Genomic DNA, 17951 nt, shown 5'->3' on the forward strand with positions numbered 1-17951 from the left:
TTTTGTGAGCATTCTCTTGTTTCTGCCCGAGAAAATGAAATCAGAAGTAAAATTAGTGAGCGGACGCTTAATTATGCAAATATATTCCCCATAGCTCCACCTTTTACTCGTCCTCCGCCGGGCTGTTTGTTGCTTTTCGGCCGTGAGTCGTGAAAAGAAGCGTTGCGGCTCCCCTGGCGGAAGTTAGTTTTGCACTTTACGGCAACGAGGGTTACCTGGGGCCGGAAGTTGCTGGATACAGAGGCTCTACGGGGAGAACTCTAGGTACCGGGAACGTTGTTGGTGTCACGGCTCAGTAGTTTATCTTTAACACTTAACTTTTTGTTGTTGTTGTCGTTGTTCTTGAGTCTTCAGAAAGATTAATTCCTTCACGTGGTAGGAGTTTGAGGCTCTCACCATAGCAGGGCCCCCTTTTACACCCACTTAACCGGGTCCCACTGGTTAAAAAGCTCGCGTGTCCCACCGTACATGGTTGTAGTTCTGTCCATTGGGGGACTCCCAGCCCCGGGGAGATCTTCCCTCTGAGACTCCAGATCCCTCCCCGCTTTGGTCTCCGGCCCCGCGGGGGAACCAACCCACCCACCCGGGTGCGATCAGGAATGAAGCTTGACAGCGCAGAGGAGAAACCACGGGACGGCCCCTCCCCGGCCGCAGAGGGGTCTCCCCCTTCCCTCGAACATGCCTTCTCCAAGATGCTGCACGGTCTTAGCCGCCGAGAGTCCGGACCGGGCGACGCAAGAAATGCCATTCTTAAGGACCTCGGTGCTTTACTAGAAGCCGCCGAGAGTGACAGATTATTTGAGGGGAGTAGGAGTGGCGAGTCGCCGCTCCGGGGGATGCCGGAGATCCTGGGACAGGTGGCGAAAGCCCTGGAGAAGTTCGCAGCCCCACCCAAGGAGAAGGTAGATGGAGGCGATGGGCACTCCGGAGTGGCTGAGAAAGCAACTGAAGCTGGGTTGCTGTTTCTTAAGCTGCTGGGGAAGGTTGAGACTGCTAAGCGTTCTCCCGCCTGCCCCGCGTGGAAGACAGGCCTCCGCCACTTGGCGGGACCCATGTACGTGTTTGCCACCACACACAGATCGCAGCAGCCATGGACCAGTCCAAGGTCTCAGCATGTGGCCGATGAGGTGCTGTCCTTACTGCTTCGAGTGACTGAGTGCAGTTCCGTGGCAGGATTCCTGTGCGGAGAAAATGAGGACGATCGAGGGAGCTTTGCTGCGGTCCTGGGGCTCCTTAAACCCCATTTGAATAAGTGAGTACTGCACTTCTCACTCTTACCTGGCAGGTAAAGATGTTGGCATATTCGATCTCTCAAGGACCAGAGCGGTTGTGACTTGCTAGAAATAAGATAACCAGACAGAAGCAAATTCGAGATTAGAACTGAAGTCTTCAAACTCCGTTTTCTGCACTGAACGACTGCCTTGGGAAGTTAGAAATTCTGATAATAGCCATGGAAATTGTGTCCCATTTATATGGAATCAAGTATCTTATGCTAAGTACCCTTGGGTATTTGGAAATGACCCAGTCTTTCGGCTTGAATTTAAATATTGAGACCTCTAACTCTAATAACTCTTAATTATTAGATTAGGGTGATTATTATATACAGAAGTAATAATTGGAATAAATAATGAAAACCCTTTATTATTATAAAGTGGATTGAATCGGATTGCTATTAAAGTACTTGCTGTGGGTTTTGACCTGCTACTTTTAGTGTTTTGCTTTGTTTTGAGCAAGGTTTTAATTTTGTTTTTATTTATTTATTTTTGAGATAGGGTCTCACTATGTATAGCCTTGGCCACCCCGAAACTAGACCAGCATGGAACTAAAAGATTAGTCAACCTGTAATTTCTGTGTGTGCTGTCACACCTGTTCCAGGCAGGTTTTTTTGTTTTTTGTTTTTTTGGGGGGGGAGTGGTGGGTATTATTTTTAATTATGTGTAGGTGTGTGTCTGCATAAGAGTGCATGTGCCTGAGGAGGCCAGAAGTGTCTGATCCCTTGGAGCTGGACTTACAGATGATTGTGAGCCACCTGATAAGAGTTGCTGAGATCTAAGTATGGATCCTTAGGAAGAGCAGCAAATGCTCTTGAGCACTGAGCAATCTCTCTAGCCCCTTCAGGCAGGTTTTCATGGAGCCAGGGATGATGGCCCTGAATTTCTGATCCTGCCTCCAAGTGCTGGGTTTACAGGCAAGTACTGAGATTGCATATGTGCCCCACAGGCATGCCTTACCATTGGATTGAGCCAGGGCTTTGTGCATGTTAAGCAAGCACCTTATCAACTGAGCTAGATCCCCAGGTCTCTGGCACCAGAATGATGAGACAAAATAAACTTGGAGCTAAAAGGCTTTCAAACTAGTGCCTCTTTCTTTTTTTAAAAGACATGCTTACTTTATAGGCTGTCTTTGAGCTCCCTACATAGTCCATGTTGGCCTCAACCTTGAGAGATCTCCTGCCTCCGTTTCCTCAATGCTTAGATTACAGAGGTGCAACACTGTGCACAATTTAGTGTTTCTTTGTATTGTTTCGGGTAGGACTAGGTCAGGTAGCTTCCATGAGTCTTGTTTAATTATTTGTAATTAAAGGCGATATACCTATTATACAGTTATTATTTTGAGGAGGTTGAGTCATGTGCAAACTCCTTTTGTAAACTATAAGTTGGTGCTCATGTACTGATTTGTTTATTGCTTTGACATTGTACTGGTAAGACACCTTTACTCTCCTCTCCCTTCTCAGCACATTTCATATCATCCACCAACATGACCACCACTGACCCCTCAGGTCTTTTACATAGCTGTAGTTGTGAATGGCTGCTACTTATTGAAAATGCTTATATTACCCAGAGTTTGGGCAATTGCTAAGTGTATATAGTGTAAGTTATATAAATTAATTCAATTCAAATCATAAAATGTATTTTAAAAAACAAGTTATATAAAGATATATATATATACATATATGCATATAGGTATATGCATATACATATGTGTATAAATCTGTTAAAGACAAAAAAACCTCTTTTTAAGCTTAACTAGTTTCCTTTGCTAATGCCATGTCATTTTACTTAGTGTGGTTTCATGTGTCCTTGAAGGGAATCTTGGAAGAATAATCCTGCTGTCAAACATGTTTTCTCATGGACTCTGCAACAAGTCACTCAGCCCTGGCTGAGCCAGCATCTGGAAAAGATACTTCCTCCATCTTTGCTCATCTCAGATGATTATCAGACTGAGAATAAAATTCTGGGTGTCCAGTGCCTCCATCACATTGTGGTTAATGTGGTAAGCAGCCTCAGCTCTGGCCTATGCTGATTATACAGTTACTCATGGCTGCTCTTCATTTCTGATCTATTTTTGCTCTATGTTTATGTCTTATAAGTAACTTCCTTTTCATGTTGTCATTTAATTCACTTATTTATATTTTTCTTCATATATTATGTGTGTGTGTGTATATATATGTGTGTGTGTGTGTACATATATACATATATAATGTATGTGTCTTTCTCTCCCAACCTGGTAGAAGTAGTATCTCATTGGTATTATAATAAATAAAAGGGTAATTTTAAAAGAGATGGGATCATGCTTCATTATAAAAATGAAACAAAAGCAAAACCAAAGCATACATATAGAAATTAACAGGTAGTCTCAAGTTTAAAAAAAAAAAAATCAGAACTCAAAAGGAACCATACCAAAATGTGCAAAGTGTTACTGAAGGAGACTTTTGTATTATGGAGCTTTTAAAAGGCACGCAAAAGTAGATAGTGGTTTACTGACTCTCCATATGCCCATATCTAACTTAAAATTTTCTATATTTTGCCACTCTTGAGAAACTTTTAACTGGATAATTTGTGTGTTTACAGCCAGCTGCTGATTTGCTGCAGTACAACAGAGCCCAGGTCCTCTACCATGCCCTTTTTAATCACTTGTACATGCCAGAGCACGACCTCATTCAGGTATTGTAAGATATACTCCTAACTGTCTGGGTTCCGGCAGGAGAAGGTAGTACTATGTAAGCAGGAGCGCTTTAGACCTGTTTTCCCCTTGGAAAATGAGAGCACCTGAAAGCTGCTGTCTACTAGAGAGCATCTCCATGTTAAGTGGGCATCCACTCTCCTGAGCATCCTCAGAGTGGCCCAGGTTTTATCTTTATGAGTGTTAACCTATGCCGCTTGGGGGTAGGTCTGTTTTTATTAAGTTAAATGTTCTTCCTCTCTGCTGCTCCATGTCAACACATGTATTTGAAATCTCTTGTGTGTAGATACTTTAATGTCATTCTCCCAGTCAACAGCCATTACCTGATACCTATTACGTGTCTATAGAGGTTCCAAGAATAAGTGACTCAGAGTGTTTCTGCCTTGAAACCCTTTGGAAGACTTCTATATAAATATATAACTGTACACATATATCTCTGTGTATGTGCAGTCCAGCAATAGCTATATTACAAGAGGTGTAAAGTGTGACCAGCAGCAACAGGCACCTAGCGAGGTTGAGGGTGGCTTTAGGAGACTGTGGGACTGACGGGATAATGTTTATGAAGGGTAAAAAGTAGTTTCTTGGGAGGGAGAAGAAAACTAAAGACAAGAAACAAGCTACACAAAGTGGGGACCTCTTGTTTTTCTTTGTGCTGGTATTGAATCCCAATCCTCATACATGCAAGGAAAGTGCCCTGTACTGAGCCTCCTCAACCTGCTGCTTTTGTTTTTTGTGAAGAGTCTGATTCTAGCCCAGGCTGGCCTGGGACCTGCACTGGCCCTGGCTACTAAGTGCTGGGATGGCAGGTGCACAACACAGTGTCCAGCAGCTCCTCCTGGCTTCTGTTTTGTGCTGTCTCTACCTCTAATGTTTTGGGTACTGAGAATCCAGTTACTCTCAGATGGAAAATTTATTAACATGATGGAGAAAGGAGATTTTTAAAATCATCAGACAGCTAGAAAAGCCTGAGTTCCTCAGAGAGCTAAAAAGGAAAGCCTAGACACCATAACTTCAGATAAAGGAGTTTGAACCATCTTAGATTCCGTGGAGCAGATTGATGTAAAATGCCCATAACTATCATGTGTCACTGAGTCTAAGGGACAATAGACCTAGATCCCTGGGTTAAGGAAGGCCTGAGCTCGCCAATCTTTCCATTTCACAGATTAGTGAAGAACAGTTCTGGAGAGGAAGTTTGAAAATTTGCAGTAATATGTACCTTGTACTTTAGTTATGGGTATCTTTTAGAATTCTGTGACATATCCTAGAGACAGTAGATTAATGAGGATCTTAGAAAAGTCAGAAATGTTGTGAATGCAAATGAATGAACTGTGGTTTCTTTCCATTCTTTCTTCGTAGGCTGTGCTGCTGTGCCTCCTAGATTTATTTCCTGTCCTAGAGAAAGCTCTGCACTGGAAGGGAGATGCAGCTCGAGCCACTACACACTGTCATGACGTACTACAGCTGATCCTCACCCACATGGAGCCAGAGCATCGCCTTCTCTTACGGAGGACTTATGCCAGAAACCTGCCAGCTTTTGTGAAGAAGTGAGCACCTGGGCTTCTGCTCTGGTCATATGTGCCATGTTCAACTTCTTATCACCACATTTTCTCTTATTTTTAGGCTGGGGATCCTAACTGTCCGGCACTTGAAGAGGCTGGAGAAAGTTATCATTGGTTATCTGGAGGTTTATGATGGACCAGAAGAAGAAACCAGGTTGAAGATACTGGAAACCCTGAAACTTGTCATGCAGTATACTTGGCCTAGGTATAGCATCCAAGCTGACAGATGTGCTAAAAGGGCATGGTTAGGTTGACTTTCTCTTCAGAACTTGTCTGGGTAAAATATTCAGGACATTCAGTGTTTCTGAATCTTTTTCACTGTCTTCATTTCTAGGATTACAGCTACTTCTGATACTCATATTTGAACCCCTTATTTGAACTGCTTTCATCAGCCAGTAGTTCTAAGTTCTGACAGTTAAATCACTTCTGTTCCTTAGAAGTTCTAAGGCTGGGCACTGTGGCACAGCCTTTTTTTAATTCTAGCACTTAGGAGGCAGAGGCAGGCAGACCTCTGTAGGTTTGAGGCCAGCTAATCTATATAATGAGTTTCAGGTCACCCTGGGCTACATAGAAAGACCCTTTCTCAAAAAGACAAAAAATAAAACAAACAAACAAAAAAACTCACACACAAACCAACAACAAACAATTCTATGGTCACATAAGTTGGGAAACTTTGCAGGTTGTCTTACTTTTCTATTGCTGTGGTAAGACACCATGACCAAGGCAGTTTACAGAAGAAAGTTTATTTGGGGCTTACAGTTTCAGAGGGTTAGAGTCCATGACCATCACAGAAGGCAACCTGGCTATGGCTATGGGGCACGAACTCAGAGCTCACATCTTGAGACATGGAGGATGAAGGAAGAGAGAGCCAGCTAGAAATGGCATGGGCTTTTAAAACTTCAAAGCCCACCCCTAGTCCCACACCTCCTAACAGTCCCACCAACTGGGACCCAGTATTCAAATATATGAGCCTATGGGGTCCATTCTCATTCAACACACTACATAGATGGTCTGTCCAGATTATAATTATAATTTATATCAAAATACTAAGGGCTATTTAGGGCTGATGTGTACTAAAGTGGTGGCATACTTGCCTATTATACACAAGGGTTTTGATCCTTATCACCGCTCCTCCCCAAAAAGCCTACTTAGAGAAGTGTTTCAATAGGCATGTTTAACTGTGTTGATCCTACAGGTCCTCAGTCTAATTGAAAAATGGAGTGCTTCAAGGCACATCTCTCACCATTTGCAGAGCAGTGATTGGATTGTCCACCCAGCCATATCATTTCCTGTCTCAACCTTCCTAGTGCTGGGATTAATAGCTTGTGTGCTTCCCAAATACTGGTAGCAAAGGCATGAGATCTCAAGTGCTGGGATTACAGGTGTGTCCCACCACTGCCTGGCTCTGTTTCTTTTAGACTGGATTAATCTTCTGTAGTCCAGGGTGGCTTTGAACTCACAGAGATCCAGACGATCTCTGCCTCCCAAGTGATTGGATTAAAGGTGTGTGCCACCACTGCCTGACCTTTATGTTTAATCTAGTGGCTGGCTCTGTCTTCTGATACTTCAGGCAAATTTTATTAGAGTACATACAACAAAATATCACCACAGTGGCCAGTGACTGAAAGTTCGTATTGCCACTTAAGCACTACCAGTCACCCTTATTTCTCTAAGGCAAGGTTTTTCTGTAGTAAAGCTCAAGTTCTAGATCCTCCCATGTTCTAAGTGTTGGGATTATAATCACAGACCAATACCTGCAGCCTCACTTTAATGTCCGGGCATTAAGTTACTTGACTGTGGGCTGTCTCATCTCAAGTCTAAATTACGGGACCTGGAACAGGAGAGATCTTGGCTCACCTTATTCTCAGGTCTAAATTACGGGGCCTTGAACAGGAGAGATCTTGGCTCACCTTATTCTCAGTCCATACATAATAGGGCAGTTTCCTTGAACAGAATCAAGCATTGGCAGGAAACCAAGTTGAGTTTTCTGGTATTTTTGTTTGTTTGAGACAGGGCCTGGCTGTAGCCCTGGCTGCTCAGAAACTCAGAGATCCACCTGTCTCTGCTTCTGACTGGTAGAAAGTGTTCTTGAGCAAGTCAGTGTGTGTACACAGGCTGGGTGCTGTAGAAAGTAACTTTGAGGCTCACAATCTGCAGTCTTGTCTTTGGTCCTGTTTGCAGAGCTACAATGGCAAACATCATTTGACTTCAGTTTTCCCATGTCTGGACCAAGACTTGTCCAAGTTTAACATTCCAGTTTAGAATATGAAGCTTTTCTTCCTGGTTCCAGAATTTCCTGCAGAGTTGTAGTCTTGCTAAAGGCTCTTCTGAAACTGATATGTGATGTAGCAAGGGACACAAGCCTCACAACTGAGGCCACGAAGAGCGCCCTGCTCCAGGAAGCCACAGACTGCCTGATTCTCCTGGACCACTGTTCTCAGGGGCAGGTGAAGGTAAGGCAGGAGTCTGCAAGTAGGTTTCAGTTGGCCTCATTGTTCCTAGGTAACCCCAGTGATTGTCACTGGCTACTCGTATGCCAGCCAAGTTTGGACATCAACATGGAGAGTGTTAGGCCCCCACCTCTGTACCCTCTAGTCTGGGACTGTTTGTTCGATGCCTTACCCTATTTATTTTTGGTGCTAGGGCCGAACTCTTTTAATACTGTTCCAAACCACTTAGAGGATCAGATGTTACTGACATATCAGGGTAAGAAAGAACAAGCCCCGCCACCAAGATTTTATAAAATTTAAGTTCTAAGATTGACATGACACCTACTGTGCTAGTGAGACACCTCCAAGTTCTGTTCTAGACTATGAATTAAAACAGGTACCAGGGCTGGAGAGATGGCTCAGAGGTTAAGAGCCCTGGCTGCTCTTCCAGAGGTCCTGAGTTCAATTCCCAACAACCACATGTTGGCTTACAACCATCTGTAATGTGATCTGGTGCCCTCTTCTGGCGTGCAGACAGAACACTGTATAAAATAAAGAAATAAATCTTTAAAAAAACGGTACCAACAAAGCCCAAAGAAAGGAGGCTGTAAGCTGCCACAGAGTAATCCTGTAACTGAGATACCAGAACGTGGCCCCCCTAAGATGTTTGCCTATTCTTGTGTGCATGTGCAGGTAAATGCAATGGAGGGTGTCATTCCTTAAGCACCGTCCCTCCCCACTTTTTCTTTCAGACATGCTCTGACTGGGAACTTTTCAAGCATGCGTGGCTGGCTGGTGGGCCAAGTAGGCCCCGGGGATCTGCTTGTTTCCTTCCAGTACTGAGATTACTTGGTGTATGTGCCCACTGATGACAAGCGTGGGCTTTAAACATGGGACTGAACTTAGGCCCTCATGCTCATACCACTGAGCTAGCTCCCCAGTTTCCAAATACTTAATTTACCAGCAGGAAATTCTTCCTTCAGTTTCATAGTCCACAGAATTCGGAAGACTGTAGTTTATGGTATCTACAAGTGCATTTATTTACATATAATTAAAGGACTAATTTCCCATTTTTACCACAATTAGAAATCTCTAAAGTTTAATGGAGCATGAGAAGAAACTCATGCCCCAAAAGGGAATATAGTTTGTTTTTCAGTTCCTTTAAACATTTCATTAGGGTTAGGCCTTAAAACTGTTTGTAGTTTTCCAGCCAGAGGTCCAGCTTGAGTTGTTCTGGCTAGAATGAAGGAGGCTCTTCAGAGCCAGTGGGCTACTTTTAAGTTTTTAAGTAACACCTGTTCTGATGGTAGCACTCTCTCCCAGTGCCCTACACGCTCATTTTTTGAGTATGTGAAGAAAAGAAGACAATGGGGATATAGGTTTTACCAAAGTTAATGCCTGTTTGGTTTCATGTTGCAGGGTCTTCTGGCTAAAATTGCCCTATCCTGTGAAGACAGCACAGTGGTGAGCTGCATCAGGAAAGTGCAGAACTCTGCAGATGTTCCCTGCAATGACACTTAAGATGACTAACCAGATCATATGGATGGAGTTACGGAAAAGTCTATTTTTATATTAAACACTTTAAGTTGGAACTTTTGTTTCCTTCAGTTTGTCCTTATAAGAGAAACTGAACAAAAAACTGAAGCCAGGCACTTGTGGCACATGCCTTTAATCCCAGCACTCAGGAGGCAGAGGCTAGTTCGAGTTCAGCCTGAGTTTGAGGCCAGCCTAGTCTACAAGAGAGAGTTCGAGGACAGCCTAGGCTACACAGAGAAACCCTGTCTCAAAAAACCAAAAAGGATGAAGAAACACATTTCTAAGTAAAAACTGGGAGGGGAGAATAGGCACTTGTAATTTAGGAATATTTACAGCCACAATGCCATTCTAGCTCCAGGAACTCATCTGTTAGGCTCCTCAGACTCAAGCTGTTACAGCACATGTTATAAAAATACTCTTTACAATATAAGGCTTTTCTCCATTCACTCCAGATTTTTTGCTCCACTGAAGTGACATAAATATTAACAATATAAATACAGTATGAAACAGCACAAAAGAACACAGTCGGAAGTGTTGACTTTCCAGGATAAAGATGAAGGGAACTCATGTGGTTTTGGCTTTAGTCATGGGCTCTGTCTCCTGCTCATACTCTATTTCCACATAGGCCCGTTTTTTCCGCAAAGGTCCTTTCAAGGGTGCTTTGCCTTTGTGTCTGGCCGTAAGGGCCTTTTCTTCTTCTTCTTCTTCACTGGAGGATTCATCATCCTTTTCTTCATCGCTGCCAGCATCCAGTTTATCCATATCCTAATAGGTGGAGACAGAAGTCAGACAGGGAAAGTGCACGGTTTCTCCACACTCCCTGCCTTGCTCAGCCAGTTCAGAACAGACCAGAGAACACATCTGCGCATGCGTGCAGATCCCTCCCTTCCCTCCTTTACTGCAGGCCACAAGACAATCTCTGTCCCACAGAGCTCACCTCAAAATCACTCAGGTCACTCTCATCTACTTCATCATCTTCTACAAACTCTCTTTTCCCCACATCCTAAAATAAAAGTTACCAGGTTAGGGAAAAAACAATGAAGATCCAGTTTAGACATCTAATTTTACCTCTTTTCATAAATAAGTGAAGCAGAGTCTATCTACATATTCAGCTACCAAAATCTATTACTCTCAAGTTTAATGTTTATAAATTAAAAGAAATCTGGCGCTGGCAGACTTTCTTAGTCCAATTGGGTGCTGGCAGAAAATTTCTTAATAAAGGAAAATGAAGGGAAAAAAAAAAGAGATAAAAATAAAATAATTAAAAGAAAAAATAAGGGTGTAAAAGTCAATGTATAGTTTATTGGCTGAGCTCTGCTAAATCAATTAATGATCACATGATACAAAAGGGAGGTGTAAATAATGCTGCCTCTGACTTACATGAAAATGTGTCACCCTAAAGATTACTGCATTTCAAAACAAGACAAGCCATACTCACCTCTTCATCTTCCTCATCATCCATTTCTTCATCTTCAGAGTCACTCTCTGCTTCCTGTTTCTCTAGGGCCTTGTCGAAAGCATGGATGGGGAAGTTGTAGATGTCGCCATACTGAAAAACAAACAGACTGCCTTTAACTATTCTTGAGTGTTACATTTTTCAATGTTCCTCTTGCCCTACAAGCTTATTATTCATCATCAGGGACTAAATAAGAAAACTGTGATGAACAATACTTCTCTAGTTTTCCAACCTAGGCACAGTATGTTTATGACATTTAACAATCAATGGTTGATATTAAATAGATAGCTTCTATGGAGAAGAGAACCAAGTCATTTCAAAGTTATTAGTTTATGAAACCACACACATCGGGACAAACCTAATTTTACTTAGAAAGGGAAATAACACATTTTAATCACCTTTCCATCTTTCTAAGTGACACCGATCTTAGCCAAAAGGCTAAAAACTCATTTAAAAAGATTAGAGTAACACATAGAAGCAGAAACTCTAGGCATCAGGACTGAGGATGGAGCTTGGTTGGCAGAGTACTTGTTTAGCACATACAAATTCCTGAGTTCAATCCCCAACATCATACACACCTGCATGGTGACGGATACCTATAATCCAACATGTGGGAGATTGGAGGCAGGAGGATCAAGAATTTAAACTTTTTTTTTTTTTTTTTTGCTACATAGTGAATATCTGGGATATCGTGAGATACAGTCTCAAAACAACAAAAATAAAACTATAGGGAGATGAGGAGGTGCCAAAGTGAGTGAATGTTTGCTGATGACATGGGCACAGCCATGCCAAGGACCCGAGCATCAGACCTATGGAAGATTGGCAAAGCACTCTTCCCAGGGTGAGGCTCAAGGAATGGCAAAGCTGTGCTCTGGTCTGAGTGCAAATGCTGACGGTGTGTGCAGAAAATGTCTACTATAGAGAGAGAGCTCTGCCTCCCCCAACATTCATGAAGACCCCCACTAGAGACTGCTCCTAAACCTTTCTCCTTGGTCCAGCTGTGTGCCATAAACCCTGCCTCCTTATTTACCTGCATGTACCAACCCTATTCCCTTGTTCAGCTGTATGCCATAGCCTGCCTCCCTGTTCAGCTCTATATAGTAAACATGCTGAGCTTCCAAGGTGCTTAGGTTTCTCATCCAGGAGCCCAGTCCATCCAATCCCAGCTTTCTGCCCATCTTTTTATTCTTCGCTGCCTGGAGTCAAGTCTGTCCCTGGACACTGTGCATGGACAGGGAGAAAAAACACTATGACTTTTATGATGTTTTTACACAGAACTGCTGAGCTTGGAAGTACCAACTGGAAATAAGGGCAAATGGAAAAAGTCTCACCAGGAAGACAGACCTATGTGAATTTGTTTTAATCCATGGACAAATTGGGGTAGGAAGGCTATTTGTGACATGTTTAAAAATAAATGCATTAGCCAGGCAGTAGTGGCACATGCCTTGGGAGGCAGAGGCAAATGAACCTCTGAGTTTGAGGCCAGCCTGGTCTACAAAGCAAGTTCCAGGACAGCCAGGGCTGTGCTGTTATATAGAGAAACCCTGTCTTGAAAAACTAACCAACCAACCAACCAACCAACCAACCAACTAAATGCATTTTCTGTATTTCCTAGCATGTCACCACAACTTAAGAAAACACTTGTCCCCAACACTACTAGCTTTCTCACCGTATCTTGTTTCAGTCTTTCCAGTAATTCCTTCTCAATGGCATTGTCCAGCTGGGCAGCTATTAATGCTTTTTCCTGTAAGAAAAGAACAAATCCATTATTCCATTAGGACTCATTTTCTAGCCTGTACAAATATAATTACCAATTTTTAATAACAGTATGATGTAGTGTGGTTACTTCCTATTTGCTTCCATTAGTGAAGCTTTTGCTTCTCTGGCCAGACACATTTCTTCTTTCCCTTTCAAAGCCTCTTGGGAACCTTTCAATTAAAGAATTCCCTTCTATAATTTGCATAAATGTAACAAATAAGTAAAGTGAAAATAATTCCTATGGCTTTAGCAATAGCATTCTGAATTTCTAACAAGCCCCTGACAGACAGACTACACATACAGCTTACATACATTTAAGACTGTCAGAAGGGTCGGGGGAGATGGCCAAGTTGGTAAAGTGCTTGACCCGTACTTTCAGTCTTCCTAGTAATTTCTTCTCAATGGCATTGTCCAACAAACCACCTAGTTTACTTCAGAGCAGCTCAATCCCAGATCAGAGCAGTGTGTCCTGGTTTCTGGTTTTCTAACCAACAATCTCACAATCAAAACCTTTGAATTTTCTGGGTAATATAACCAAAGTAGCCATAAGGATACTTAAAGACAGCATTTAAACTCTGCTGAAGGTGATACATGAGACAGGCAACGTCAAAATTCTAAATTCTGAAACATTTGACTTGAAGAATTTTAGATAGTTATTGAAAATACTTTTTCATTGTTTTCCATTATATGGCTTTAGCAATAGCATTCTGAATTTCTAACAAGCCCCTGATAGACTGCACATATATGCTTACATACATTTAACACCTACACACACACACACACACACACACCTACAAAGACCCCTGAGTATCTATTTTTAGCCTTCACTGAAAATTATAATAATCTGAAGATAATAAAGAGATGTCACTGAAGATAAACTACCCCCCATTAGTGACTCAATATTATGAATCCCATGCACCCCACTCCATTCTCACATGGAAATATAGAAGCTATGTCAGTATCAGGACAATATGTTACCTCTCTTCTTTTTTCCCTTCGTTCAACCTTCTTACTCAAAGGAACAAGTTTCTTCCTAGCAGAAATCAAGTACATTATATTAGAAAATTAAAGTTCCCTTTAAAGATTAAAGAAATAGAATTGATTTTTGTGTGGCTAAGCTCCATACCATATAGCAAAATATAGGATATAAGTTTCTAGATATTCAGGCTGGTAGTATAGCTCAGTGACAGAACATCTGCCCAGCACATGCATGGCTCTAGGTGTGGTGTGCATGTGCATACGTGCATGAACACACACACCTACAGTTGAGTGGTATGAAAAGTCAGGAGCCCAGGTTGCGGCTCACATCAGTAGCTTAGCATTAAGGGTGAGGCAGAAGGACTTAGAAGATACACATTAAGTTCCAGGGCAGCTTGGGCTACAGGGTGTGACGTTGCCTTAACCCTCTACCAAAAGATCATTTTGTTTTTGTTTTTAGAGACAAGGTCTCTCTGTGTAGCCCTGGCTGCCCTGTAACTTGCTCTGTAGACCAGGATGGCCTCTGCCTCCAGAGTGCTGGGATTAAAGGCATGTGCCACCAAGTCAAGCCATAAAACTCAGATATTTGAGCATGTATTGTAATGTGGTTATTTCTGTTTTCTTTAGGTTCACTACATTAAGACTACTGCTTCAATGAACTAAGAAAAAAGAATTTTCTGAAAAAGGTTCACATGATTTTGGAGATTCTCTGCTAATCTCAATGAAGAGGCCTTCATCTCACACTCCTTCAGCAGTTATTCTATTAGTCCTGTGGATCTCACATCATCTTTACTCCAGAGTGTGGTTCATACTCCTGTTAATCACATTTTTAGAGCATTCTGAAACCTTTCATTCCATTTCATTTTGAACAATTTCCAGGTAGGCAGGATAATCACACACTCTGCTTTAAAAATCCTGCAGAACCACTGGACACCTCTTTATCCCAAAGTCTTTTCTTGGCATATCACAGATTAGTCACAGTTGAATTGAATAGAAAACACTGTCTGTGATACGGTCTAGGAAACGGCAATAGACTGGGCATGAGTAAAGGAATGAACGTGGTCCTTACCGTCGCTTCAGGGTAAGTTTTCTAACTCGAATCAGGTACTGGGTTATCTTGGTAAACCTCTGCTTGCATTTGTGTCGGATGAAGCGGGGCCAGTAAATTAAACTTTCATCTATCTGTTCCAGTGCCTTCTCATAGTTTTTACTAAGACGGACCTGTGGAACAGAAAAGGGAAACATGACGGGAAAGGGTAAATCATGTTAGGTCTTCATTGTCAGTACCCATAGGACATGAAGACGGGTTCAGAGTCTAGAGATGGCCCAGCCAAGAGGGAAGCTTGTGGAATTCTTGCTCTTGACCAGTGGTCACTGGGTTTTCTCAATGAGTCTTACCCGTTCCCAGAGACGCCGAGGGAAAGCTGCTCGCTCTATAACCTTCATATACAGGTAGCACTGTCCTAAGGACAAGTTGAACAGCCGTGTTATTATTTACAGGGAGACCGGGAAGAAGCTCGTATAAACGTTGTGTACTTTTCCTACCTTTCTCTTCTTTAATGGTGGCATACTGACTGTTTGCCAGAGGACACGAAGACCGATTGCACAGCCCTGTCAGACTGTACTCATTTCTGCAAAAGCCCTGAGTCTTGGTTCTAGGATGCAAGGAGAGAAATGTTTACAACCAAGGGGGCCACTAAATGCATTTCAGTCTAGGCTACAATATACTCACCTTATTTTGAAAGAGCAAAATTGCCTGTTTCCTAGTGTATTCCAGATAACCTGCAAAACAAAGTGAAAGCCCTTTTGCTCTGGTCCCAAAGATGCTGTTTAATATAAAAAGAGACAATGTTCTCCAGGCTGCAACGGTGCTTACTCGTGGAATTCTTCCCAGCATGTGCAAAGCCCTCAGTTTAGTCTCCAGCACCACCAAAATACAAACAAAAAGATGATGAGAACCATGTTAGCACAGTGCTACAGTGCTTCTATGAGGATTGGGTCTTTAGGGAGTGAAAAGAAGTATTCTTTCAATAGGTCTGACTCATTTCCTTTACACAGTAACATAGTCTTGTAAAAAACAAAAACAAAACAAAACAAAAAACTAAATATAGCCTGGTGGTGGTGACACACTTGGGAGGCAGAGGCAGGTGGAGCTCTGTAAGTTCAAGACCAGCCTAGTCTACAGGGCTTATTACTTAGCAACGGAATTTCATTAATAGTTGGCAACTATTTTCTGAGAATATACATACGTTCTACCATCTATAGTATGCCCCTGTGTATAGTATTAAAATGAGCCATATCACGCCAGTGGTGGTGGTGGGGCACACCTTTAATCCCAGCACTCAGGAGGCAGAGCCAGGTGGATCTCTGTGAGTTCAAGGCTAGCCTGGTTTACAGAGCAAGATCCAGGACAGGTACCAAAACTACACGGAGAAACCCTGTCTCGAAAAACCAAAAAAAAAAAAAAAAAAAAAAAAAAAATGTCCTATCACATATACCTTGTAATTTTTCTTTTTACGTGTTCATTATCCATTGTCAAAGGCTGCACAGTACTAGATACTTAGATATACCTACCACAACTTTACCTTTTACCATATCTCCCTAGTTAATGTGTTCTTTATTCTAAGGCAAAAGCAATGACCGCTCCAAGCCCTGACATCATAAACACTCAAGTGTTTGTTGGCTGAAAGAAAGTACAGTCCTTCAAACACTATATTTAGTTAGGGGAAAGTATATAAATGATGCAATTTAAGAGCCGTATATGAGAGCAAAGAAGTCTTTGGATGGACTGCCTTGAGGAACTGAGACTCTAGAGCAATTAAAGGAAAAAAATGAAGGGTCAGAGAATAAAACCTATGTTGGGGATTTAATAGGGGTGTCTCGTGGGGGAGGTAGGAAACAAAAAATGAAATGGGAAAGTGGGGATACCATTCAAGCTATTGGCTTTTAAGCATCTGACTTCTTTCCTAAGCACCAGATTTGTCTGTGCATCCAGCTGCCCACTTGGTATCTCTAAAAGGATCCCAATGATAAACATACCAAAATGTAACTCTCAGTTCCACACCCCTCTAAAGAATACAACATTCTTCCTGGTTCCCACTAAAAAGACTTAAAAACATTTCCTTCAAGATTCTACCTGAAGCTGGGCGGTGGTGGCGCACACCTTTAATCCCAGCACTCGGGAGGCAGAGGCAGGCGGATCTCTGTGAGTTCGAGGCCAGCCTGGTCTCCAAAGCGAGTTCCAGGACAGGCTCCAAAGCTACACAGAGAAAACCTGTCTCAAAAAAAACAAAAGAAAACAAAAAAAAAAAGATTCTACCTGACCTTGCCCTGGCATGCAAATCAAATTCATCTGTCCTCTCTCACCCGCTCGATTCCTGTAACAAGTTCCATGACAAGCCCCATCGGTGCCCTCTATATTCCATCTTTCCCATCTCCCATCTTTGTACCTTTACCATTCCTACCCTCCTTCAGTGGCCGGCTCATTCCCAATTTTTTGGTCTTTATTCAAATGTCTGACTGGCCATACTGCAGTGGTCTCTCCTTTCCACTCTTCTCCATTACTCCTCTTTCGTGGAACCATTTACCATGCGAAGTCTCGTCTGTTTATTTTCCATCTCCAGAGTGCTTATGAAAGCAGAATTTTTTTGTGTGTGTGTCTGACTGATTAACAACCAAATCCTCAGTAATTACCGCCATGCCTACACACTGCTGGAATTGATAAGTATTTACAACTCCTGTAGGATACTTCCGAAATTACGACTCAGACAGTAGAGGAAGGTAAAGAAAAGCCTAACGCGGAAAAAGTAGACCGAAAAGGAACGCTCACGGATGGGCAGGACCCTTACACATGAATTTTAAACTTCGCACCTCTCCCGCCTTCCAAATCCCGGGACAATTGCCATTCCGCTGGCAACGGCACAAGGGCCTTTACGGCCAGGGACTAAATAAGTCGATCCGGTGGGCTGAGGCTGGGGTGTCCCGGCCTTTGCACCGCAGTGGGGCGCTGAGATAAGCTCGACTGGGAAAACGGGGCTCCCGGAAGACTCGCAATCCGAGAGAACAGGAGACGAACGGGCCACCTGAGTCTGCGGATCTGAGTCCCGAATGAGCAAAACGCCCCTCACAAACCCCGGGGCTCCACAGCCACGGGAGGGAACTCACATCGTCCGACTGCATGGTGCCGGAGGGTCAGCACGCCGCGTTCAGGCAGGACCAGGAGAGCGGACATGCTCCTTCCGGGGAGTCACTTCCGGAGAGCCTGGCCTAACC

At 42.8% G+C, this 17951-nt stretch overlaps 2 protein-coding genes across 2 annotated transcripts; one reads left to right on the top strand and one right to left on the bottom strand.

Annotated features, from left to right (window-relative positions):
• Nucleotides 1-410: 410 nt before the first annotated feature.
• Nucleotides 411-9543, top strand: Tti2 (TELO2 interacting protein 2). Its single transcript, XM_059244275.1, has 7 exons — nt 411-1252; nt 3087-3273; nt 3852-3944; nt 5320-5507; nt 5584-5727; nt 7813-7975; nt 9371-9543. Exons 1-7 carry the CDS (start codon nt 600-602, stop codon nt 9470-9472), a joined length of 1530 nt encoding a protein of 509 aa, XP_059100258.1. The 5' UTR covers nt 411-599; the 3' UTR covers nt 9473-9543.
• Nucleotides 8967-17951, bottom strand: Mak16 (MAK16 homolog). The gene is made up of 10 exons (XM_059244276.1): nt 17844-17951; nt 15412-15461; nt 15225-15334; nt 15078-15142; nt 14749-14900; nt 13680-13734; nt 12613-12687; nt 10926-11036; nt 10425-10490; nt 8967-10252 (listed from the first exon to the last, which is right to left on the bottom strand). Exons 1-10 carry the CDS (start codon nt 17856-17858, stop codon nt 10052-10054), a joined length of 900 nt encoding a protein of 299 aa, XP_059100259.1. The 5' UTR covers nt 17859-17951; the 3' UTR covers nt 8967-10051.

This window comes from Peromyscus eremicus, chromosome 17 (assembly GCF_949786415.1).
Source record: "Peromyscus eremicus chromosome 17, PerEre_H2_v1, whole genome shotgun sequence".
Lineage (NCBI taxonomy): Eukaryota > Metazoa > Chordata > Mammalia > Rodentia > Cricetidae > Peromyscus > Peromyscus eremicus.

Bases quoted from the DNA above. Each gene is read 5' to 3' on its own strand.
- Tti2 (XM_059244275.1), top strand. From the start codon at position 600: ATGAAGCTTGACAGCGCAGAGGAGAAACCACGGGACGGCCCCTCCCCG. The intron at 3,274-3,851 runs GTAAGCAGCCTC...GTGTGTTTACAG, and splicing joins ATCACATTGTGGTTAATGTG to CCAGCTGCTGATTTGCTGCA. The intron at 5,508-5,583 runs GTGAGCACCTGG...TCTTATTTTTAG, and splicing joins CTGCCAGCTTTTGTGAAGAA to GCTGGGGATCCTAACTGTCC.
- Mak16 (XM_059244276.1), bottom strand. The intron at 15,335-15,411 runs GTGAGTATATTG...CTTGCATCCTAG, and splicing joins TTTTGCTCTTTCAAAATAAG to AACCAAGACTCAGGGCTTTT. The intron at 11,037-12,612 runs GTGAGAAAGCTA...TTTGTTTTTCAG, and splicing joins AAAGACTGAAACAAGATACG to TATGGCGACATCTACAACTT.